General features: G+C 38.4%; 11 protein-coding genes across 11 annotated transcripts; 6 read left to right on the top strand and 5 right to left on the bottom strand. All coding sequences in view use genetic code 12, as the record gives it.

The window, feature by feature from the left end:
* Positions 1-383: 383 nt before the first annotated feature.
* Positions 384-1,852, top strand: IDH1 (isocitrate dehydrogenase (NAD(+)); the record flags this gene model as incomplete). Its single annotated transcript, XM_049324424.1, has 2 exons — positions 384-410; positions 788-1,852. The coding sequence occupies 2 exons, from the start codon at positions 384-386 to the stop codon at positions 1,850-1,852; spliced, it is 1,092 nt and encodes a 363-aa protein (XP_049179832.1).
* A 1,083-nt stretch (positions 1,853-2,935) lies between these two features.
* ADE12 (adenylosuccinate synthase) lies at positions 2,936-4,222 on the top strand (the record flags this gene model as incomplete). The annotated part of the gene is made up of 1 exon (XM_049324423.1): positions 2,936-4,222. The coding sequence occupies one exon, from the start codon at positions 2,936-2,938 to the stop codon at positions 4,220-4,222; it is 1,287 nt and encodes a 428-aa protein (XP_049179831.1).
* A 512-nt stretch (positions 4,223-4,734) lies between these two features.
* DOA1 (Doa1p) lies at positions 4,735-7,140 on the top strand (the record flags this gene model as incomplete). The annotated part of the gene is made up of 1 exon (XM_049324422.1): positions 4,735-7,140. One exon carries the CDS (start codon positions 4,735-4,737, stop codon positions 7,138-7,140), a length of 2,406 nt encoding a protein of 801 aa, XP_049179830.1.
* Positions 7,141-7,318: 178 nt separating this feature from the next.
* KGF56_003120 (uncharacterized protein) lies at positions 7,319-9,026 on the bottom strand (the record flags this gene model as incomplete). The annotated part of the gene is made up of 2 exons (XM_049324421.1): positions 7,319-7,665; positions 8,219-9,026. 2 exons carry the CDS (start codon positions 9,024-9,026, stop codon positions 7,319-7,321), a joined length of 1,155 nt encoding a protein of 384 aa, XP_049179829.1.
* A 346-nt stretch (positions 9,027-9,372) lies between these two features.
* On the top strand, positions 9,373-12,030 carry KGF56_003119 (glucose-induced degradation complex subunit; the record flags this gene model as incomplete). Its single annotated transcript, XM_049324420.1, has 1 exon — positions 9,373-12,030. The coding sequence occupies one exon, from the start codon at positions 9,373-9,375 to the stop codon at positions 12,028-12,030; it is 2,658 nt and encodes an 885-aa protein (XP_049179828.1).
* A 102-nt stretch (positions 12,031-12,132) lies between these two features.
* TRP3 (bifunctional anthranilate synthase/indole-3-glycerol-phosphate synthase) lies at positions 12,133-13,722 on the bottom strand (the record flags this gene model as incomplete). The annotated part of the gene is made up of 1 exon (XM_049324419.1): positions 12,133-13,722. The coding sequence occupies one exon, from the start codon at positions 13,720-13,722 to the stop codon at positions 12,133-12,135; it is 1,590 nt and encodes a 529-aa protein (XP_049179827.1).
* A 292-nt stretch (positions 13,723-14,014) lies between these two features.
* Positions 14,015-16,957, bottom strand: MCD4 (mannose-ethanolamine phosphotransferase; the record flags this gene model as incomplete). The annotated part of the gene is made up of 1 exon (XM_049324418.1): positions 14,015-16,957. One exon carries the CDS (start codon positions 16,955-16,957, stop codon positions 14,015-14,017), a length of 2,943 nt encoding a protein of 980 aa, XP_049179826.1.
* A 947-nt stretch (positions 16,958-17,904) lies between these two features.
* On the bottom strand, positions 17,905-19,938 carry KGF56_003116 (uncharacterized protein; the record flags this gene model as incomplete). The annotated part of the gene is made up of 1 exon (XM_049324417.1): positions 17,905-19,938. One exon carries the CDS (start codon positions 19,936-19,938, stop codon positions 17,905-17,907), a length of 2,034 nt encoding a protein of 677 aa, XP_049179825.1.
* Positions 19,939-20,356: 418 nt separating this feature from the next.
* On the bottom strand, positions 20,357-20,908 carry KGF56_003115 (snoRNA-binding rRNA-processing protein; the record flags this gene model as incomplete). Its single annotated transcript, XM_049324416.1, has 1 exon — positions 20,357-20,908. The coding sequence occupies one exon, from the start codon at positions 20,906-20,908 to the stop codon at positions 20,357-20,359; it is 552 nt and encodes a 183-aa protein (XP_049179824.1).
* Positions 20,909-22,473: 1,565 nt separating this feature from the next.
* MRPL6 (mitochondrial 54S ribosomal protein uL6m) lies at positions 22,474-23,157 on the top strand (the record flags this gene model as incomplete). Its single annotated transcript, XM_049324415.1, has 1 exon — positions 22,474-23,157. The coding sequence occupies one exon, from the start codon at positions 22,474-22,476 to the stop codon at positions 23,155-23,157; it is 684 nt and encodes a 227-aa protein (XP_049179823.1).
* Positions 23,158-23,417: 260 nt separating this feature from the next.
* Positions 23,418-24,257, top strand: KGF56_003113 (mitochondrial 54S ribosomal protein uL3m; the record flags this gene model as incomplete). The annotated part of the gene is made up of 1 exon (XM_049324413.1): positions 23,418-24,257. The coding sequence occupies one exon, from the start codon at positions 23,418-23,420 to the stop codon at positions 24,255-24,257; it is 840 nt and encodes a 279-aa protein (XP_049179822.1).
* Positions 24,258-24,560: the final 303 nt, after the last annotated feature.

Raw genomic sequence — 24,560 nt, 5'->3', positions numbered from 1 at the left:
CCTTGCTTCAATTTCCTATAAGAGATGACATAAAAAGAAAAGTAATTAATGGTCAGTGTCGGTCTGCTCGATAGTGTCGGTATTTTTCTTTTTATTTTCTACATTTCTAACTCTGACTTATACTCTACCACCAGTAGTAGGTACCCCGCCAAAGTTCTTTTCCTCCTTTACTTTTCTCATTGCAACTACAACTTGATTACCTTGATAAAAATATTTCACTTATTTGTTCGTTGGAGAAAAAAATAAATAATGATAGAATAAGTTTTTTTGAAACCTTCTTTTTTTTTTTTTTTTTTTTCTTTTTCCCATCTCTTTCACTTACAAAGAAGTATTCATCTTCCTTTATTCATATATTCCCCACAGGTAACTAACTTACTTACACCATGCTTAGAACTATTGCTAAACAAACAGTATGTTTATCACTCTTTTCTAGAGAGCAATTCTTGACATTGTAGTCCAATCCTCCAACTCCGAAAAAGAAGTATTTTTGAGAAAAGAAAAAAAATCGAGAGAATAATTTCGGAGTAACTCAATTAAAAAAAAAAAGAAGAAGAAGAACTCGCGATTTCGGACACCTTATTGGTTGAAAACTTATCAATATCTTAACCGGTCTTTGCCAATATCTTAGCTGGTCTTTGCCCAATATCTTGACTGGTCTTTGCGTGTGTGTTTATAAATGATATGTCACTGACGTGTTGGTGATCTTGTCATTTGAATTTGCTCAAGGAAAAAAAAAACAAAAAAAAGGACAAAAAAAAGGTTACTAACACTAAGTCATTCTTTTTAGCCAGCTATTCGTTCGTTAGCAACATTTGCGTCTCCAGAATCCGTATTACCCAAGAAATATGGTGGAAGATTTACAGTGACTTTGATTCCCGGTGACGGTGCAGGTCAAGAAATCACAGATTCCGTAAAGGCGATTTTCAAAGCACAAAATGTTCCAATTGATTGGGAAGTTGTTGAAGTGAGTGGTGTGGCCAGCGAAAGTGGACACCACGGAGTTAATGAAGCTGTTGAATCTCTCAAGAGAAACAAGGTTGGTTTAAAGGGTATTCTTTACACACCAACTGATAAATCTGGAAAATCTTTAAATGTTGCTTTGAGAAAGGAATTGGACATTTATGCCTCATTGGTATTGATTAAGAACATTCCTGGTGTCAAGGGTATATACGATGGAGTTGATTTTGCCTTGATTAGAGAAAATACTGAAGGTGAATATTCAGGTTTAGAGCACCAATCGTACCCGGGAGTTGTTGAATCTTTGAAAATCATGACAAGATTCAAATCTGAAAGAATTGCTAAATTTGCATTTGATTTTGCTTTAAAGAATAACCGAAAACTAGTTACTGCGATCCATAAGGCTAATATTATGAAGTTAGGTGATGGGTTGTTTAGACAAACTGTTAAGGATGTTGCTCAAAATTATAACGGAATTGAGGTTAATGATTTGATTGTTGACAATGCCTCTATGCAAGCCGTTGCTAAACCTCAACAGTTTGATGTTTTGGTTACACCTAACTTGTACGGTTCTATTTTGTCCAATATTGGTGCTGCATTAATTGGTGGACCAGGTCTAGTTCCAGGTGCCAATTTTGGTAGAGAATACGCTGTTTTCGAACCAGGTTGTCGTCATGTTGGTTTGGATATCAAAGGTAAAAACACGGCAAACCCAACTGCAATGATTTTATCAGCAACCATGTTATTGAGACACTTGGGATTGAATGATCATGCCGATATAATTTCAAAAGCTACTTACAATGTAATTGAAGAAGGTCAAGTAAGAACTAGAGACATTGGTGGTAAATCGACAACTACCGAATTTACAGATGCAGTGATTGAAAAATTGGCATAAAATTACTTGAAAGAGTTGAGAAAAGGACATATCGACACTATCGAGTAGAACGACACTATCGAGCAGAGCGAGATAGTGTCGTTACAAGCTGAGTATTGCTGCCCACACATATCAATTCCACACACACACACTATCTCTCTCCCCATATTCTTTCAATTACAGAGTATAATAGATAAAAAAATAAAAAAGACATTTTATTAGTCAGTAAAATATGAACTTGATAAACTACTAAGTGTTAGAACACTATCTAGCAGAGCGAGATAGTGAGCAACACTTACTAGCAGTTACTAGCAGTTACTAGCAGTTACTAGCAGCAGTCATCAACACTATCTCGCTCTGCTCGATAGTGTTGTCTTGTTAGTTTGAACTTTTTTCTTGATTTCCGACTCTTGCAAATTTACATGCGCGCTTCTAAAAACATTGTCGTTTTTATATGGCGGGCTAAACTTCATTAACCTCATTGAGAAATCACTTAAACCAACTGTTTCATTTCAATTTCGACTTTATTACCAAATCAAAATTGAAATTCAACAGCAAATTGTGATAGGTAAAACTAGCAGTAATAATAGAGCTTTATATGTACTCTATCTGACGATTCCCGGTTTAAAGTCGAATAGTTTACACGATCAACGGAAGATCCTTTCCGAAATTAAGAAAACAATTCTCTCAAGAAACTGAAAAACAATTCTCTCAAGAAACTGAAAAACAATTCTTTAAAGAAGATCTCTAGTTCCTATTAACCTACAGTCCATGATTTATCTACAGACTCTCTCTCAACGTGCCAAACCATAAACTCATCCCTCTAAAGTAGCGTATCTCTCTCTCTCTCTCCCTACCCCATTTTCCTCCGCCAAGTCAGCTAATGGCACCACTTGTATATGATCTGACTCTTCTTTTCTTTTTATTTTTTTTTCTTTTTCAAATTTTCAATGTGCAAATTTTCCAAAGAAAATGAAAAAAAAAAACAAGAGAAGAGATGTTAAGAAGGAGGTTGAGTTCCGATTCTCTCTTTTTTTATAACGGTTTCGGTCGTTCAACTTGAACAGGGAAAGACAAAAGAAACAAGGTAATTTATAGGTAAGAATGTGTGACGTGGTGTTAGGCACTCAATGGGGAGATGAAGGAAAAGGAAAACTAGTTGATATTTTGTGTGATGATATTGATATTTGTGCAAGATGTCAAGGTGGGAATAATGCTGGTCACACGATTATCGTAGACGGGAAGAAATTTGATTTCCATATGTTACCCAGTGGGTTGGTTAATCCCAAGTGTAAAAACTTGTTAGGTTCAGGTGTTGTTATTCATGTACCTTCATTTTTTGAAGAATTGAACAATTTGGAGAAAAAAGGGTTAAACTGTGATGGTCGACTTTTTGTTAGTTCTAGAGCTCATTTGGTCTTTGATTTCCACCAGAGAACTGATAAGTTGAAAGAAGCCGAGTTATCGGAGAATAAAAAGGCAATTGGTACCACTGGTAAAGGTATTGGTCCTACTTATTCTACAAAGGCATCTAGATCAGGTATTAGGGTTCACCATTTGGTTAATCCTTCTGACAATGCATGGGAGGAGTTCAAATTGAGATATATGAGATTAATCAACTCGAGGAAAAAAAGGTATGGTGAGTTTGATTACGACTATGAAGAGGAATTGAAACGTTACGAAAAATTTCGTCAAGAATTGAGACCTTTTGTTGTTGATTCTGTTGAGTTTATGCACGATGCCATTTGTCAAAAGAAGAAAATTCTTGTTGAAGGTGCTAATGCCTTGATGTTGGATATTGATTTTGGTACTTTTCCCTATGTTACCTCCTCATCAACCGGTATCGGTGGTGTTTTAACTGGATTAGGTATTCCTCCACAAACTATTAGAAATATTTATGGTGTGGTTAAGGCATATACAACCAGAGTTGGTGAAGGTCCCTTTCCAACAGAGCAATTGAACAGTGTTGGTGAAACTTTGCAAGATGTTGGAGCCGAGTATGGTGTTACCACAGGTCGGAAAAGAAGATGTGGATGGTTAGATTTGGTAGTGTTGAGATATTCTACATTGATAAACGGTTATACATCATTAAATATTACTAAATTGGATGTTTTGGATAAATTCAAGGAAATCCAAGTTGGTGTTGCTTATAAATTGAATGGAAAAGAGTTGAAGTCTTTCCCTGAGGATCTAATTGACTTGGCTAATGTCGAAGTGGTTTACAAAACATTACCTGGATGGGAACAAGATATCACTCAGATCAAAAATTATAAAGACTTGCCTGAAAATGCAAAAAAATATCTCGATTTCATTGAAGATTACTTACAAGTCCCTATTCAATGGGTTGGCACTGGTCCTGCCAGGGACTCGATGTTGGTAAAGACTGTATGATAAAGTAGAAAAATGATGAACAAAAAAAAAAAAAGAAAAGAAAACAACAACAGAAAAGGATATAGATTTTGACACCTTATCGAAGGAAACGGCTATTTTAAATTGAGTTAGACTTGAATAGATTATTTTTACAAGATATATTGATGGTTATACCACACATTTGTAGGTAGTATTTACTCTTATAGCAGTACCAACTAGCTTGCTACAACACTGGAGACAACACTGGAGACAACACTGTGAGACAACACTGTGAGACAACACTGGAAACAACACTGGAAACAACACTGGAAACAACACTGGAAACAACACTGTGAGACACTGTATGTCGGTGTAGTCAGTGTTGCTCCACTATTTCGCTCTAGCTCCATAGTCGAGTTCATTTTTTTCAAAAATTTTCAACGCTACCAAATGGCCCTATGTGTTTTATGGGCAGCGAAGCAGAAGTGTTTTCGAAGCTGCAAAGGACCTATCAGTTAATCAGCAATAGAAATTAGATAGAGGGTATTGATATTATGGCGTATAAGCTTAGTTCCACGTTATCAGGACACGAACAGGATGTCAAAGGTCTAACGAGCACCGAGTTTGGCGATTTGCCAATACTTGTTTCCCTGCTGAGAGATTCCACGACAAGAGTATGGCACAATATCAATGCATCTACTACTTTCGAATGCCAAATTGTCTTTCTATCGCCAACAAAATCCTTTCTAAATTCCACTGCAATTGTGCCATTTGCCGGGGATTTGCAGGAGCAGCAATTTGTCGCAAGCGGAGGACAAGATGCTATGATTTATTTAAATGATTTACATGCCAGTGGCAAGGAAGCGGAATATCAATTGATTGGCCATAAAGGAAATGTATGTTCGTTAAGCTATGCACATGGACTATTAGTGTCTAGTTCTTGGGACTGTACTGCTATTGTATGGAATTTGAAGGAGTTTTCACCCTTGTATGTGTTGAAGGGACACGAATTGCCAGTATGGGATGTTAAGGCTGTTAATTCACAACAATTTTTAACTGCTTCTGCAGATAGGAGTATCAGGTTGTGGAACAAGCAACACGAAGTTTTAAAGTATCTGGGACACAAGGATGTTGTCAGGAAACTCTTAATTTTACCCAACGGAAAAGAGTTTGTATCTTGTTCAAATGATGCAACTATACGGATTTGGAATTTGCAAACAGGAGAAACTGTCAAAGTTTTATATGGTCATGAGTCATTTATTTATGACTTGGCACTCTTACCTAACGGAAACTTGGTCTCCACTGGTGAAGACCGAAGTGTTCGCGTTTGGGATATAGTCACTGGGGAAGTTTTACAAGTTATAACTTTGCCGTGTATATCAGTTTGGTGTATTGCTGCTTTGCCAAACGGGGACTTTGCAGTTGGTGGCTCAGATACTCAAATTAGAGTTTTCACTCAAGATACAAATAGAACAGCGTCTAGTGAAGAGCTACATGAGTTTGAAAAGTCTGTGCAAACATCGTCGATATCTGAACAATCGCTCGATGATTTGAAAAGAACAGATATCCCGGGAATTGAAGCCCTTTCGAAACCAGGTAAGAAAGAAGGCTCCACTATTATGGTTAAAACATTAGAAGGTACAATAGAAGCACACCAGTGGTCAGGCGGTCAGTGGCACAAGATAGGTGATGTTGTTGGCGGTGCATCGAATTCAAGCTCCAAGAAAATTCTCGACGGTAGGGAATACGATTATGTGTTTGACGTTGATATTAAGGATGGAGAGCCGCCTTTAAAGTTGCCATTTAACTTGAATGAAAATCCGTATAATGTTGCAACAAAGTTTTTAGCTGATAATGATTTACCAGCATCGTATACCGAGGAAGTCGTCAGATTTATAGAAACAAACACAGCTGGAGCGAACATTACTGAAGGAGCGTCACTGGCATCAGCGCAAAGTGGCACTTCTGATATTGGACAGCAATTTTTAAATGATGATCCTTACTCGGATGCGTATTCCAGGAAACAAAAACAGGCAGCAGGTGGCGAGTCTGCACGGACTACTTCAGTGTTGCCAGTTAAGGTATACATTACTTTCAATGATTATAAAAAGGAATTATTGATCAATGGGTTGAACAAGCTCAATCTGACTCAGGAGAATAATCAGTTATCCGCACTGGATATATCGCAAGTTGAAGAGTTTCTTAGCCATCCAACCTCAGGTGAGGCCGTGGAGATAATTACCAATTTTGCAAATACAATTATTCAGAAATGGACGCCCTCATCGTCAACTTTGATTGGGTTTGATTTGTTAAGAGTTTGTCTTCCAAATGTTAAAACTGTTGACCTTGTAAAATCTTTGACGATAACGACAACAACGACAACAACAACAACTCTGGCGACAAATGTAGCCGAAGTGTTTGCAAAACAGCTTGAAAGGGGTTTAGATCTTGCGAATTCCCTGAATGCAGCATTATTGATGATGATTTTAAAGGTCTTGTGTAATATAATAGGTAGCACGTTGTTTCTTCAACTATTCATTGACCCAATAGAGACTGGGCTTTTTGAATATAATTCAATATTGCAAAATCACTTGGATAAATTATCCGAAAGAATCAACCAAAGCGATCCCAAACACAAATTGTACGCTTCATTAATAACGGCGTTGGCATCATTTGCCTACGATTTATCAGTTTACCACCTAAGGACTGAGGGCTTGCAAAAGAACAAACAATCTGCAATCCCTGTACTTAAATTTTTGGACGCGATTGGAGATAAAGTAGTCGAGTCCTCGCCCGAAGCCACTTACAGGTTGGCAATAGCCTATGGAAATTTCAAATTTGCCAGGGCTTGCGATGATTCCAAGACGCCTACATGGATTACGAGAATGAAAGAACTATACGTTGAAAACGGAGAAACGAGATTTATTGAGTTGGCAACTGACCTTGGAAAGTTGCAATAGATTTAAAAAGTTTTAAAAACAATATACGCTCTGCTATATACTCAACACTATCGACACTTGCAAGCAAAGCGAGCTAGTGGAGCAGCACTGATGGGATTGATTGCTTCCGCTCTATTCTACTCGCTCTGCTCTCTTATACTCTCATACGCTCTCCCATACACTTGTCGTTCTTTCTTCTTCACTCGTGAAACAACTCGGGAACTTTTTGACAATATGACACCAACTTTTCAACCGCATTTATATTCAAATTATCACTCATTTCAATCACCGAGTACACGTGGATTTTCAAATCTGAAGGATTATTACTAATCTTACCTACTATTTCATAATATTTTCCCGCCGTAATGAGATCCTTTTGATCACTCAGAGATAAATCTAGCGTTACTGGTCCATTACACAATAACGTTGCCTTGTAAGTATTAGTGTCATAAGATTCACATTTACCTATTATTCGAACCAATTTATTTTGGTTCGATTTTAACAAAGTTGCGTCAACTCTTCTGTTCTGTGCTTCCATTGCTAATTCTTACTCTGGTATTGATATATGAATCAAGTAACATTTTTCAGTAAAAGAATTTAAATGAAAAATATTTTTTACGCGTCTCGACTGTATCGACACTATCGACACTATCAAGCTCGACACTATCGAACAGAGCGAGATAGTGTAGCACACTAGCTGCCACCGACTCTATCGACACTATCGAGCAGAGCGAGATAGTGGAGCACACTAGATACCACGGACACTATCGACACTAGTGGAGCCACTAGATGCCATCGACACTATCTCGCTCTGCTCGATAGTGTCGAGCACGATAGTGTCGAGCTTGATAGTGTCCAGAGAAAAGACTTTACACTTTCGATATGCCGTATATGCTCTTTAATAAAATCGAAGCGATTTCGCTATACCTGAACCAAGCCATCTATCTCCACTTTCCTCCTCCGATGAGCCATGATCGAAAAAGTCTTGTGGAGTAACTAGGATTGAAAAAGAAGTCAAAGTCAATAGTCGGTGACAGCTAGTGTCGGCAAACAAACTATATCTACTCATTCCTCTATCCAAGCATGCTTCTTTTCCTACCGCGAAGACGTACTTCCTCCAACCTCTTTATCGTCTCTAAATGTTTCTTTTTACCAAACTTTTCAAACTCTTGTAAATTATGAGCTTTTTCGTAGCCCTTTAAGAGCCACTCGTTATAGCGTTTAGCGAAATCAGAGTGAGTGCTATCCACCGCCCTCTCAAGCACGTACAAGTCAACGGCTTTGTCTTCGGGTAATCCCGAGAATGACGAGAGCCCAAAATCTATCAACGCAGGTTCCCATGAAACTTTATTGGCTTGTATTGTTTGGTTTTCGGTTTCTACAGGCTGCAAGAGAATATTGGAGCTTGTTAAATCTCCATGTACCATATCGTTCAAATGCAAACGTCCAATCAAGACCCCAACATCAAAACAAACTTTTTCCACTTCATCACTGGTGCACGCCTTGATATCTTTTACATGCTTCTCCAAATACCATAGCCAGTTCTTAAATGAGCTGATTTCACCATTGGGCAATGCTTGGCCCAAGTACTCCATCCATATTATCCCTTTAGGGAAATCGCACGAAATCAAAGAGGGACTCTGTATCCCCAATTTGCTCAATTTACACATAAATTTCGCCTCGCCAATAGTACGGCTCTTGGTAATTTGTGCATCGATTTTGGGATGCCTATATGGTTTCAGCGGCCTGTATTTAATAATGAATTTGGTTTGGTTTCGTAAAAAGGGATGCTCTATATAAGGATGTGTGCTGGTTTGGAAAACCAAAGCCTCGGCTCCTTGCGATACAATTTCAACTTCTATATTGGGCACATATTGCTGAAGCTGTCGTACCAACGGCTCCGTCATAACCCCCTTTGCTCTCTATTGATTGATTTCCCTCCCCCTTCAACGGCTTTTCTCAATGAGCTCTTTTATTTTTCCAATTGTTTCTTTTTTCGCCTGTAACAGAAAATTAATTAACTGCATTTGTTCATTTTGAATAGATTGACCAGCTACTACAAGAAGTTAGGATTAGTTCAAGAGTTGGTAAGCTGTAGGATTAGCTTGAAGTTGGTAAGCTAGGATCAGTTTGAAGTTGGTAAGCTAGGATCAGTTTAAAGTTGGTAAGCTAGGATCAGTTCAAGAGTTGGTAAGCTAGGATCAGTTCAAGAGTTGGTAAGCTAGGATTAGTTTAAAGTTGGTAAGCTGTGCAATGATATCAGATTCGCTTAGCTATATTGTTCCTCCATATCTACAAAATACTTTTGTTGGGTCAAAGTTACAACATAGTGTGGCAGATATTAATGAACGATTGAGTATAAAGAATATCGTAAACTCAGAATCGCCATATTTCCTAAAGGAAAAGACTCAGGATGCAAATGCAAAAAGCCCTGAAAATGCTTACAAGTTCTCGTCGGACCCTGTTCGTAATCAAATAATCAAAGAGAAGGTTCTATATAAGCTAGCTATCATTGGCGTACTCGGTACGAATCCTATGGAGTTTAGTCAATACGACGATAAATTTGTTTACGAGATGTTTGAAATTTTTGAATCTCGATTGAAGAGAACAGGTACGGGTACGGATACGGATACGGGTACGGGTACCCAGAATGGCGAGAACAAGGATAGGGAAAAGGATCCAATGGATGGGAAACCCATTGAGATGCCGCGTCTGGTTCTCACGTCTGACACAGTTGGCGAGGTTCTGTTTGGTGAACTCTATAACGATCCTCGTTTTATTGACGAGAATGACAAGCTTGCAATATTTAAACCTTTTGTTTTCATGAGCTCAGATATCTTATCTCGCTTGCTTAACATCAGAGACCGTGAGAAAAGGCCTAATCGCTTGAGACCAAGAGCCTTGGTTGCCTCTGATGGGTCAACAGTATCTCTGTACCTGCTACCAACGACTTGGTCGCCATTGGTCCCGAGCCCCCATTTGGACATTTTGCGAAACGATTTGAATTTGCAAATGGAAAACACAAATGGTTACTCAACCATAAGCTTAAAAGTCGGCGAACTTAGTGACAAAGAGAGACTTGAACAGCAATCGGTCGAGGATCGGCACTATAACTTTATAACAGATCAGCCAGTACCATCATCAACCGGTATATTCTATTACGAAATTGAAGTTGAGCAGACAGCTACGCAATCAACAAATTTCTTACCATTGCTATACACCGCCGATCCGTCAGTGAGCTCAAATTCGTCTTTGGATCTCCTAGCAGGGTTTACTAAAAGGTTTGTGGCCTATGATTCTCTTAAACTGTTGTCCTCTTCTACCAGCTCCCAGCAAGTTTTGACGATTGACTTGGAGAAGATTAAGCAAGCAGTATTGACCAATGAAACTACCAAGGGATTTTCAAGCGCAGATTTGAAACTTCTTTTAACAACAAAGCCTGGCGAGTTTAAAGGAAGCTTTGCAGTTAGTTATCAAGATTCTAGCTTTCACAATTCAATCAAAGGTTCTGAATCCATAGCAAGGACTCAAATTCTTAACATGAATAGAAGGTTGAGTACGGTTAGTAGACTAAATAATGCTGAATTAGATAGTGGAAAAATTGATGTTGGGGCTCCTTTAAAAACAAATGTGCAAATGGTTTCTGATGAGGAAAAGGTTTTCAAGACTGATGTGATTGGATGCGGGGTGAATTTTGTCAATAAATCAATCTTTATAACTTTGAATGGAGTACTTACCACGGTCATAACCGAAGCCGAAATGGTGTTGAGCCACTCGAACTTGAATGATTTATTTGAGGTACCAGAAAAGCAAAATAATAAAATTGTTGAGATTTACCCCATGATTGGGTTTAAGTTGAATAAATTGGATTTATCTGATGAAATGCACTCTTTTCCTTGGAGCTCGTGTCGGATAATTACAAATCTAGGCTTCAAGGAGTTCAAATTTGATATAAATAACTATATCAACAAGTTTAAACACGAGAATCAAAAATTCATTCATTTGTCTTTGTTGGATAAAATGAGACAAAACATTACAACTAGTGAGCAAGATGATATGGCTAATCAAGTTGAAAACGCCTTGTTGAACTCAGATGATGACTCCCGAACTTTGAATAAGTTGATTAAACAGCACTTGAATGCTCAAGGCTTCATGGACACAATAAAATCTTTTACCAAAGATTTGAAGGCCTTGTCGAAGAACGGGAAGACAAACGGTGATGATGATGGTGATAATGGTGATGGTGAAGAAGAAGAAGAAGAAGAAGAAGATGATGATGATGATAGGCTGGACCTATCCCATGAGGATGAAGAGCTACTAAAGAAAACGAATGCTTCGGATAGGCAGAAAATTAAAAACTTAATGCATGCTAATAAGTTTGATGAGGTACTTCAGTTTTTCGAAAAAGAGTATAAATTGTATTTTGGGTTGGGGTTTGGAAGTGAACTTCGCTTTAAAGTGAAGAAACTTGAATACATGTTTAGGTTAAAAAGGTACTTGGAGAGGAAGTTAAACCTTCAGAACTACGAATTTGAATTTGAATTTAATGAAAATGAAAGGGACTTGTACCACCAGGCGATTGAGTGTCGTAACAATATTCTAAAAGAGTATCCTTCCGGATACAGGAGAATTAAGATGGATGAGCTATCTTCGCTTCTTTTTGTGGAACTGAAAGAAGATTTGGAAAAATTCCCCAAGGCAAAGAGATTGATTGATGATTACGAAATGTATTTAAACAAAGTACTCACTATGGCCAACGACTACATTCTAGACGTTTCCAAATCGCAATCACGATCAAGACTCAAGGAAGTTCTTGTGAATGTTGGTCGCAATGTACAAGAATTGGTTGAAAAGCAGAATGACGCTAGATTCATGTTGGTGAACTTGGAGAAAGATTATTACAGTATATAAAAATTAAAGAATGAATATTCTTTTACTTTAATTTTTTAATTTCCTTTTAATACTTGAGGAAGTTATCTAATGTTCTAAATTTTGCATTCAACAAACTTCTTTTTAACAATTACAGAGATCGTGGAGAAATTCTCCAGCCCTATTTTCAGCTTCCGCTCTCATTAAGCTTTCCCCAATCAAGAAACCATCAACGTTATCTTCATATTTGTATTTCTTAACATCATCTACTGTCGTTATTCCGGACAAAGCCAAAATCAAGACATCGCCCTCTCTTCCGTTATCGGCACTTTTTGCATGATTCACCAACAGACTGGTAGTTTTCAAATCCACGTTGAAATTGGCCAAGTTACGGTTATTAACTCCAATGATTAATGGCTCCTTTGTGTATCCATTGTACGTCAATGTTAATGCTTTATCCAACTCGGGACCATCATTTACTTCAACTAGTGGTACCATACCCAAATCTAGTGAGTAAGTATACAACTCTTGCAATAAATTTTGATCATTCAACATTTTGACAATTAAAAGAACTGTATCGGCACCAGCTAATCTAGCCTCCAAGATTTGATATTTACTGAAAACAAACTCTTTTCTCAAAACCGCTGGCCGTCTATAATTTTCAAGTTCTTTTGTCTTTTTTCCATCTATAACTTGACGGATCAACAGCAAATCCTCAAGCGATCCCTTAAACCAAGTTGGTTCAGTCAAAACTGAAATGGCCGAGCAACCATGAATCGCATAGGTCAAAGCTTGAGTTCCAGCATGAGCATTCACATTTATATCACCTTTAGAAGGGCTGGCTCTTTTAAACTCTGACAAAATCACTGTCTGCTTCAAACTGTTCTGAGTATACTTTAACCGTTCATAAAAATTGATAACAGGTGGGGTAACTCCCAAGGACAAAGCGATTTCCAAATTCTCAAAAGAGCGACCGGGTAACTTTTCTATTTGCTCATAGTCCTTCTGCCTCTTTTTGTATATCACATTTAGTATACTTTCATTTTTACCAAATGTTGAAACACAAGATTTCGTTGGGCAAGAGTGATGCAGTTTGTATGCCTTATTCTCCTCCCAAGTGCCACCATATACTCCCAATAGATTGTCAATCATTATCTGACCAGACTCTGTTAATATAGACTCTGGATGAAACTGCACTGCTTCAATGGTGTACAGTTTATGCCTAACTCCCATAATAACATTGGGTTTTGTTTCTGTGACCGCTGTGATTTCTAAGCAATCAGGCAATGTCTTCTCACTTCCAGCAAGAGAGTGGTACCGGGTTACAGCAACAGATTGCGGTACGTCTTCGAAAATACCCTTGCCATCATGTTTAATGGTTGTAGTCTTTCCGTGCACGATTTCCCCTGCATACGAAACATCACCACCAAAAACATGAAATATACATTCTTGACCCATACAAACTCCAAAAATTGGCAATTGACCTTTGAAATGTCTAATGATATCGCTCGATATACCAGAATCCGTTATAGGATGCCCTGGGCCTGGAGAAATGAAAATTATATCGGGTTTGATCTCATTCTCAATAGTCTTAATGTCTATTTTGTCATTTCGGTAAACATCAACTCTACCACATTTATCCGACTGGTGAAGGTACTGATATAGATTCCAAGTAAAAGAATCGTAATTGTCTATCATTAACACGTGTCTCTTAAAAGATCCTTCGGCCACCATCGTGAGAAAGCTCCTATATCGTACCTCAACTATGAGATCTATCTACAAGAAAGATCTTGACTCATTTGTTCAATTTTTCAACCATAATAATTTTTTTTTTTTTTTTTTTCTTTTTTTTTTTTTTTTTTTTCCATCCACCAGAAGATGAACCAAGCTTGATGGGGATCCTAGAGCACAATTAGTGAGACAAATTAGAAAAGGTCAAGGTCAAAGGTCAAAGTGGAAAGTTATTGACAAATGTATTGTAATGTATTGTTGTTGTTTTTTCTATAAATTTTAGTTTTAGCGCACTTTACTCCTTCTTTTTTGCGTTTTTACTCTTGTTCCTGAGTCTTTTACTTATTGGTTCGTAATTGAAATTCTTTTCATTCAGGTCATATTCAACCCCTCTCAACAATATGGAACTCACCAATTCCAAAATTAACATGAATAACGACGACAATATTGCCAAGCAGTAATTTGATATCGATATACCAATATCTAGCCATGAGCCCTCTGTTTTGACCAAGAAGAAAAAATTCAAGGACAAAAAGTCGCTTGTTGATATGATTAGCGTTGAAATGGTGAACTTTTTTATTTCAAGTTGATGATTCATTATTCCTAAACAAGTGGACAACAAAACGTACGGAATAATGAGCTTGATCATCAACAAGGCGCCCATTGAAAAGGGGTCAAATATAGGAATCAATCTGTAAACCGAGTCTAGTGAGAATGACGAGATGGATGCAATATTTCCTGTTCCAAAAAAGGCAATCTGAAGAAAGAAAAACCCAATGATTGCAATTCGAATAACCTGAAGCCAGTACGCCTTGGGTAATCTTCCCGTTTCCTCTTGAGATGCAACAATTTCCTTGCGAGGTATTTTCAACAAGTTCTCAATTGCGAGCCATTGTAGCAATGTCATTGAAAACCCAAGGTAAAACAATAGCTCAAATGAAATTGTGAAAATAATGAATGTGGGTATAAATGTGAGGAAAATAATCAATAACCTTAATCTGTAATCTTTTGATGGATATAGCGAATGAAGCCCCGGGAGAATCAAAAGTGATACAAGGAAAGTTACCCAGCCTAAAATTTGAGAATGCAAGGGTAAACCAGCTCTTGCTTGTAAAGAAACAATAGACGCATCAGTTGCGTACAAAATTATTGGTATTGCAATTATTTGTCCAATTACCAAAATTTTCTGAATCAACTCGAGGTTGCCTCTTCTCAAAACATATTTGAATGCCACTACTGCAACGATAATAGACAATAATGCCCCCACATTGATCAAGAACAAATTTTCGGTTTTAATAGGGTTCAAATTTGTGAATGTGCACATAAAAATGTTTGTTGCAAACCAAATAGCCTTCATCAAACCGGAAATATTTCCTGAATTCAGCACAAATACGGGATACACTCCCACAAGGCAAAAGATGATTGAAAACATAAATCGATTGAAAAATCCATATGCAATACATTCATACATTCCAGCAAATGATGCAACAATTAAGAGAATAGTAACGGAGGAAACACCATGCAACATTTCACCAATACCATCAAACAAATACTGCCTCTCATTTAATATCGAGTACCAAAAATAAAGTGGGAATGCAGCATACATGTAATAGTTGAAAGGTGAATTTTGATAATATAGTAAAAATCCAAGGGAAGAACCAAATGTTGTGAAAAGCGCCGATAAAAAAATTGACATTGACATTGATGTTGATGTTGCTCTTTTCAACTGCAAAATTGTTTCTTTTCGTAAAATGAACAACTTCAAAAACAAAATGAACGAATACACAATCCAGCCCACAAATCCAAAGGTGACAATAGTTCGAAGAAGAGCCCAATTGTACGTGGTCAAGTAGTTAAGACCCGAAAGAGTCTTTTTCATCAATTCTTCAGTTATTTCAATGGCCAACTTTTCAACATTTTCGTCAGGGCCGTTTTTCAACAACTCAATCAAACTCTCGATTTCTCGTTGGTATTCGCTAATGGATTTTTCCTCAAAGGGCTCAAAGGCCCTAAAATTAAATTGATGGTCATAAACTTCTTGTTCTTTAACGAGATACTGCTCAACAATACCCATTGCGTTGGCATAGAGGCCATTAATTTTCTCTTCGGGTGTGGCATCAAGATATCCTAGCGGTAACTCACCAACAGAATTTGCGGGATAATTAGCACCAATGAGGTACGCCATTAAAGATGCAATGTCTGCTTGGTTGACATCGTTTCTTACCAAGTGATCGAGTCTCCACGTGTCAAAGTATGTAGGCTCGAATCCACTGGCAATAGGATCTTGTTTGAGTAGTTGCTTGTTGACATCATTCAAGTCCTTCAAGTGAACAGGTTTATTGATACCAGCGCCCCAAGCAATCAAAGGCGTTCTGGTATTGTCCGGGTGTCCATCTCCATGTGATCCGAAATCTGACATACCATGATCGGCGGTGAATACAAACGCAGTTTTGTCGTCTCCGAAATACTCATTAATCTGAGGCACCACTTTCTCCAACATTGTGTCAATGTACTCTATATTCTCGTAGTATTCGGCCGAATAGGGTCGATAAGCATGCCCAGCAGTGTCAGGGCCTAGTAAGTGTAAGAAAAAGACATTTCCATCTTGGTGCAATTCGTCGTATAAAGTAGCATTAGTTGTCAGATTCTGCAACAACTCATCAAAATGTCTAAATACAAATGAGTCTAGCTCAGTCGTCTTGGAAGTAAAATCTTCAAATTCGTGTGCGTACATACACACATCAATCCTTCCTGGAACAACCCCGTCTCCATATGCAAACATTGGTAAAATATCGGGACTACCAAAAGAGTAGGTATGCTTTGATTGGTTGAAAAAGGAATCAAAATTAACGGGATTTTCTTTCCACCCTTTGGTCACGGCCGAGACGTCTTCATAAAACCCAGCAATCATGGCCACATGTCCCGGTCTCGATTCTGTGGGCATTCTTGTATTTGATATGCCCCACGTTCCATTATTCAAAGCCAAACTCCGCAAATAAGGAGCCAAATATTGGGTCTCGCCAGTTCTCGGGTGTACCAACTCCTCAAACGTTTTATCTGCTCTAAGACCATCACCAACTATGAGAAACAACCTCTTTGCTGGAGGTTCGTGTGTCGAAACATAGTGTTTCATACCATGAACCAACGGCAGTACAAAATAAATATCGAAAATCGACCATAAATAAAAAAAATGGAATAGAACCCCAACAATGATTAACAACTGCCTATTTCGATCCATCTTAGTCTAGTCCAAATCTAGTCCAAATATTCCACAATACTTACTTACAAGTGTATCTGATAAACGATAAACGATAAACCAAGTAACAATTGACTGAAAAAATATCGCGTCTCTCTTTAAAGATTTTTAAATCTCATCTCAGCTTATTTAGTTCTCGCTTCCACCAAGGTGTTTTTTTTCCGTCTCGACACTATCGACACTATCGACACTATCGACACTATCGAGCGAAGCGAGATAGTGGAGCAGCACTGACTACACCGACACTATCGACACTATCGAGCGAAGCGAGATAGTGGAGCAGCACTGACTACACCGACACTATCGACACTATCGAGCGAAGCGAGATAGTGGAGCAGCACTGACTACACCGACACTATCGACACTATCGAGCGAAGCGAGATAGTGGAGCAGCACTGACTACACCGACACTATCAACACTATCGAGCGAAGCGAGATAGTGGAGCAACACTTTGTAGCTTGTTAAGTGGAGCAGCACTTTGTAGCTTGTTAAGTAGAGCAGCACGTTGTAGCTTGTTAAATAGAGCAGCACGTTATAGCTTGTTAAGTGGAGCAGCACGTTGTAGCTTGTTAAGTAGAGCAGCACGTTGTAGCTTGTTAAATAGAGCAGCACGTTATAGCTTGTTAAGTGGAGCAGCACGTTGTAGCTTGTTAAGTAGAGCAGCACGTTGTAGCTTGTTAAATAGAGCAGCACGTTGTAGCTTGTTAAATAGAGCAGCACGTTGTAGCTTGTTAAGTGGAGCAGCACTTTGTAGCTTGTTATAACACTAACTCGCTCTGGTCGATAGTGCTGCTCAATAGTGCTGCTCGATAGTGCTGCTCAATAGTGCTGCTCAATAGTGCTGCTCGATAGTGCTGCTCGATAGTGCTGCTCGATAGTGCTGCTCGATAGTGCTGCTCAATAGTGTTGCATCTCTCCTTCTCTCTCATTAGTGCCAATTTTTATCGTTTTTTTTGTGCATATTGACCCATTGGCAATTTTGCCAATAAAGATTCATTGTGAAACTAAACACTCTCAAAGCATTTTTCAATTGTGCAATTACTTCAAGGTCTCTCAAAATGCAATTGTTGTAAACTTCAAGATTCGACAATTCATTCAAGTTGTTGATGGCGTTGTAATATAGCAAATCTTTCTCGGTTCTTTCAAATTGATATTGCACAATTAGTTTCTTATAAGCAAGAAATTCCTCTTGATACTTCAAGATCAAATCCAGATACCGCTGCCATTTGGCTTTACTTACAGAGCTGGGGTCAAAGTTTGCCAACGGTGGTTTCGGCGCCTTGAAGTTGTGCACTTTTGGCGAAGCGTGCATATCCAAAACAGTAAGTTTATGAAAATCATTTGATACAGGAGGTGGTGGTGGATGACCTCGCACAGGGTTCCTATTCAATGGAGTAGACAATATCTCAACGTTCGAATCATTGCTGTAAACAAACTCTTTTGTTTTAGAACTTGCAAAAGTGTCAACTACCCCCTTGGCAGGTTTGTGTTTGTGTTCATCAGGAAGACTATTGTAAATTTCCCGAAAATCAACATCTTCAATACCACTTGCAAGATTTCTCTCCAATTTGTTTAAATCAAAAGCAGACGGAGTGTCCAATTGACTTATCTTGGGCCGTTTATGCAATTGCGCTGATGTATTTCTATCTTGATGCTGTGATTCGCGGAATGCTTTTGAACCACCGGCTATGCTATTAAAAGGTTGACGTGGATTTTCGTCACTAGTCTTAGTTGGAGTTTCTTGCTGCTCCCTTCTACTTGGTGAAGGTGCAGATGCAGATGCAGATGCAGATGCAGATGATATACCAATATCAATATGCCTCCGTTTTGTGTTAGGAGAACATTCTTCAGAGCTCAACGATACATTTGGTTCCGAGGTATTGGGCGCATGCATAAACGAGCTGCCATTTTTATCCTCTTCCAGGCTTTCTTGCAATGGGATATTTTCATGTTCGATATCATCTAAACAGTTTTTCCCGCTTGAAATTATAAAATCTTTCAATTTCCGTTTCAGCTGTAAATTACCCAGGAAAACTCCATCGCCACGTCGTCTGGGTACAAATTCAGTGCTATTGTTATTGACATTTTCTTTCAAGTGACTAGTACTCCTGTCTCGTTTTATTGAAGAATAATAGTGACGCGTTGCGCCATCAGCTAGCCCATTGGCTTTTTTTAAAAACTCGGATGCAAGTTCGGCTGCTTCAACCTGGCTCCTTCTAGTTTCCTTCGCAGCTTTGTAACTTTTCTCGTCTCTAGTTACCCCAGGATTATCCCAATCTTGCACGCTATTTGCAGGATTTTCACTCAAATCGTCTTTCTTGAAACCATACTTCTTTTCTCGTTTAGCCTGTTCTTTTTCTTTTTGCAAGCCTTCTTCTTCTTCTTCTTCTTCTTCCTCCTCTTCTTCCTCCCCCTTCTCCTCCTCCTTCTCTTCTTCTTTTTCTTCTTGTTTCTTTCTTCTTCGTTGTTCTTCCTCCTTTTGTTTCATTTCTGCTTCGGCTTTTACGCGTTCCAACATTTCCTCTCTCAAACGTTGAGCTTGTATAGCTGCAGCCTCGGCGGCTTGTTTTTGTTGCTCTTGTGATTTCTGATAAAAGTGATAATATGAATAATGGCTTGAATTTGCAGCATTCCCAGGTTTGTTGGATGATGGTGAGTGACGACTGTAATACTCAGCATTAGAAGTAGATTTGTAAAATTCGGTTTTGGTGGAGAATTGGTAAGTGGCTCCGCCTGTATTACCACCCCCGTTGTTCTTTCTTGTATTTACCTTGTCATGGTAATTCCTGATTATTTCATATGCGGTATTAATCTCCTTAAACTTTTCGTGATGTGCTGCATTGGATGTCTTATCTGGGTGATATTTTAAAGAAAGCTTTTTGTATGCCTTTTTGACTTCCTCAAATGAAGCAGACGGTGTAACTCCCAATAAGCTGTAATGAGCGAAACTCGGCAGTGACATCTTAGCCCAAAGGTCCTCAACTAGTTAACCTAAACACAGCAAAAAACCCAAACTAACTTGAAAGCAAGTTCACCTATAGATGAAAGCCGCACCTTGATCTATAAAGGAAGGTTTTGTTTTATTTGATTCTCGTTCTGGTGAAGTGCAAAAAATAAAACAAAGATAAAGTCCATAGAAACTGGTGAATACTTTGACTCTACTTTTAAAAGTGAGTTTGTTGTAACTTCACCTTTTGAAAGCGTGTCTGTTGTAGCGTGTATAATAGTAAAAACTTTTGCAAATCTGTATATACTGAAGAAGAAGAAGAAGAAGAAGAAGTAGAGAGAAATTGTGAAAGAAGAGTTGGCGTACAGCGCGCAATAAAAGTATTTACTCGTGTATAATAGTGGTTCATATTGTTTAGCGATTTCACTTCATTTCATGCCAATTCATAGTCATCAATCTTATTCCTATATTTGAGCAAGTTCCTCTTAATCTTTGAACTATCAACCCAGGTCAAGTAATCTTCCAAATTTCGAGTAACCAAATACGCAGGGTCAGTAATAACGTTGGGTCCTACTCGGACATGCCCTTGTTCAACAAACTTGACTGCGTCGCTTAGAGATTCGGCCATTTTGAGCCTACACATCACGGAACCAATTCGCCTTCGACAAAGGGCACTTACTGTCACCTTATTCTCTAAATCACTAATCTTTGATTTTGTCGCTAGCACTCCCATATTGTATAATTTTTCCAATAAGAGCTGTTCATGCTTAATCCTAAAGGGATCAGTGGGTTTCAATGTTGATAATTTATTTGCAAGCTTTCGTATATCACCACAGATTTTATTATATTTATGATAATCTTCTCTATTCTGTATATGGTACGTTCGCATTACCTGGGTATCACGATGTCCCTGGTCTTGTTTCCAATCAAGGAAATCGACTTTTTTCAAAAGCTTCTGTTCATGATGCTTTAATGCTCTAACCATCCTTTGTAACAAAGTCAACACACGGGTTTGTAGTTGAAAATGATGAGATGAGATGAGATGAGATGAGATGAGATGAGATGAGCATCGATTTTTTATCAGGAAAAAGAATGGTGAAATCGGACACGACCAGTTTAATGAGAGAAGGAGAAGAGGATAGAGAGCAAACTAGAGTCGGTGGCAGCTAGCACTATCGAGCAGAGCGAGATAGTGTCGATAGAGTCGGTGGCAGCTAGTGCTCCCCACTATCGAGTAGAGCGAGATAGTCTCGATAGAGAGAAGAGGATATTGTAGATGGAGATGAGTTGTTGTAATAAACTATATTCAAAGAAAATGGAGTTGGAAAAGAGACACTATCGAGCAACACTTTGTAGACACTATCGAGCAGAGCGAGATAGTGGAGCAACGCTTTGTAGCTTTTTATGACACTTAATAGCTTGTTACGACACTTAATAGCTTGTTACAACACTTAATAGCTTGTAACGACATTGACTAGTTTGTTGAAACACTATCTCGCTCTGCTCAATAGTGAACATTACAACGGAACCGCTAATTTTGCTCTTCTAAAATGAGCAACTCATTCTGATGAGTAGACCATCTCCATCTGTACAAGTACGATACACAAGACCCACTTTCTCCTAAGCTTACTAGCAAATTTAGGATTTGATAACACACTAGTAGAACCTGGAAAAATACATAGTATGCGGGCTTTACATAATAAAAAAACTTATTGCAAGCAAATGCTATATAGCGCGACAGTATCAACACTATCAACACTATCGAGCAGAGCGAGATAGTTGAGTACACTGACTAATGACACTATCAACACTATCGAGCAGAGCGAGATAGTGGAGTACACTGACTAATGACACTATCGACGCTATCGAGCAGAGTGAGATAGTGGAGCACACTAGATGTCACCGACACTATCGACACTATTGACTATCTCGCTCTGCTCAATAGTGGAGCACACTAGCTGCCACTACTAGCTATAGGAGGTATATGAAATGTAGCGCCAAAAACAAATCTCAATAGATTTTCCAGTACATCTTATCTTACAGTAACAAACACTCTTGCAAAGTGCCCCTATAGCGTCAGTCCAGTGTCGGTGGCAGCTAGTGCGCTCCACTATCGAGCAACACTAACTAGCCTGTTACAACACTATCAACACTAGCTAGTTATTGTGCTCCACTATCGAGCAACACTAACTAGCCTGTTACAACACTATCAACACTAGCTAGTTATTGTGCTCCACTATCGAGCAACACTAACTAGCCTGTTACAACACTATCAACACTAGCTAGTTATTGTGCTCCACTATCGAGCAACACTAACTAGCCTGTTACAACACTATCAACACTAGCTAGTTATTGTGCTCCACTATCTCGCTCTGCTCGATAGTGTCGATAGTGTCTGTAGCAGCTAGTGTGCTCCACTATCTCGCTCTGCTCGATAGTGGCCTAGATTTTTTGTCTTCTTTTTATTGAGCCTTAAAATTTTTCAAAAAAAAAGAAATACATTTCAAAGATACTTTTGATTAATTGACCAACAAGTCTGAGAAAACGAAAATGTTGGCGGGTATAGGACGTTTCCAGCGTTTCCAGATACGACAATTTTCAAGTTCTGGCAAATGTCTATCTAACATTGGAAGAAAACCTTTGAAAATTATCGATGGTGTTAAATATTCTGTTGAATCAATACCTGTTGAATTTTGCAAGTCGTTTACCAAGAGAAACACCAACTATATTTTAGACCGACAGGTTGTTGTCAAAGGTCCACTCGGGACCATAAAGACCGAAATTCCACAATTCTTTCAGGTTGAACCTTCTCAAGATGACCCTTCTTACCTACATGTGAGTGTTCATGATCCAGATAATAAAACACAGAGATCATTGTGGGGTACTTTGCGATCAGCAATTCAAAATGCTATTACAGGTACTTCCGAGGGCCATATGGCCATTTTGAAATTCGTGGGTACTGGTTATAGAGCTATTTTAGAGAAAAATGACAAAGGTGAGGATGTGATTGCGTTGAAACTAGGATTTCCATATACTCCCAAATTAGTGGTTCCCAAGGGACTCAAAGTGTCCAGTCCAAACCCAGCTAGATTAATAGTTGAAGGTTGCGATAAACAACAAGTGAAATTGTTTGCAGCTGTAATTAGAGAACATAAGAAGCCCGAGCCATATAAGGGTAAAGGAATATTTGTTGATGGTGAGACAATTGTATTAAAAGAAAAGAAAATCAAGTGAGATTTTGGTCTTTACATATCATGTACATATCTATCTTTCTATATATATATATATAAACCGAAGAGCATAAAGTTTGGTGTGTGGTGTATACATATATATATATAAAATACTTTCTTCTTCCAGTAATCCCCCTCCCTCCGATTAATCACTTTTTGGTGCATTTGTTAATTTTTTTTTTTTTTTCAAATTTTCCAATTTTTTTTTTTTCAACAAACTAATCTTGAAGAAGCGTAGGTTTGTTAAGAAGAAGCATCATCATCATGTTTAGCCTATCGCTAAATCGGCTACGTATAAGTGTTAGTCATGTTACTCAACAATTTGTTCGTACAGCGGCTCAAATTACGTCTATTCACGCGGTCACATCATTGAGAACCACACCACCAACTAAGCAGCATACAGTTGAAGAGGCCAACAAGAGGAAACAGCTTCTTGAAAGAACTGGTCTTTTTGGAATCAAAAGGGGCATGATAACTTGGTATACAGAGAAAGGAGAACAGATACCTGCCACTGTGCTCGAAATAAATTCGTGTGAGGTTATAGGCCACAAAACTCGTGAGGAATGGGGATATGATGCCAACATTATAGGTGCAATCGACAAACTAAAGAATTACCCAAGAATGCACGAGTTGAAAATATTTGAAAAAGCCGGTACTGCGCCAAAGGCCAAATTTGGAGAGTTTAGAGTTCGTGGAGAAACAAGTTTACTTCCATTGGGTACAGAACTTAGAGCTGATTTCTTTGCTGTGGGACAATTGGTAGATATTAAGGGTGTAACCAAAGGTAAAGGTTTTGCAGGTGTCATGAAACGTTGGAATTTCCTGGGTGGTCGAGCAACACACGGTGTTTCGAAAGCTCATAGAACACCTGGTGCAATGGGAGGTAATCAGAACCCTGGAAGAGTTTTCCCAGGTAAGAAAATGCCAGGAAGAATGGGATGTTCAAACATGACAGATTTTAATAAGCAAGTTTTGCATGCCGATGGAGATGCTGGTATTTTGATTGTTAAGGGATGCATACCAGGACCCAAGAAAGGCATTGTGAGAGTCTCTGATTCTTTAAAACTCTATGGAAAGTCGTTGAACCAACTTGCAAGAGAGTAAATATTGACCTATTGATCTATAATTGTACATATAAATATATATAACAAACCACGCCACTAACAACATGACACATGGGTTTAAAACGAAAAGAGAAGAGGTAACGATCCTAAAATTTCAGGTGCACCAATACCACATCTCTATATCTCTTTTTGAAATATCAAATCACCAGACTTGAGATATGTCAAAAAAAGGAATAGAATAGCGGATGTTTAAAAGTACGCTAAAATTACTCGAAAAGTTCCAAAAATTATTGATACACCATTTGACTAAACGGAAGACAGTTCCCGGATGGTTCTGGGAAAA

The sequence above is a fragment of the Candida oxycetoniae genome, assembly GCF_023343755.2.
Source record: "Candida oxycetoniae strain CBS 10844 chromosome Unknown scaffold21, whole genome shotgun sequence".
In the NCBI taxonomy this organism is placed as follows: domain Eukaryota; kingdom Fungi; phylum Ascomycota; class Pichiomycetes; order Serinales; family Debaryomycetaceae; genus Lodderomyces; species Lodderomyces oxycetoniae.
The sequence above is the reverse complement of the archived record's forward strand: the minus strand, read 5'-3'. Positions and strand labels throughout refer to the sequence as shown.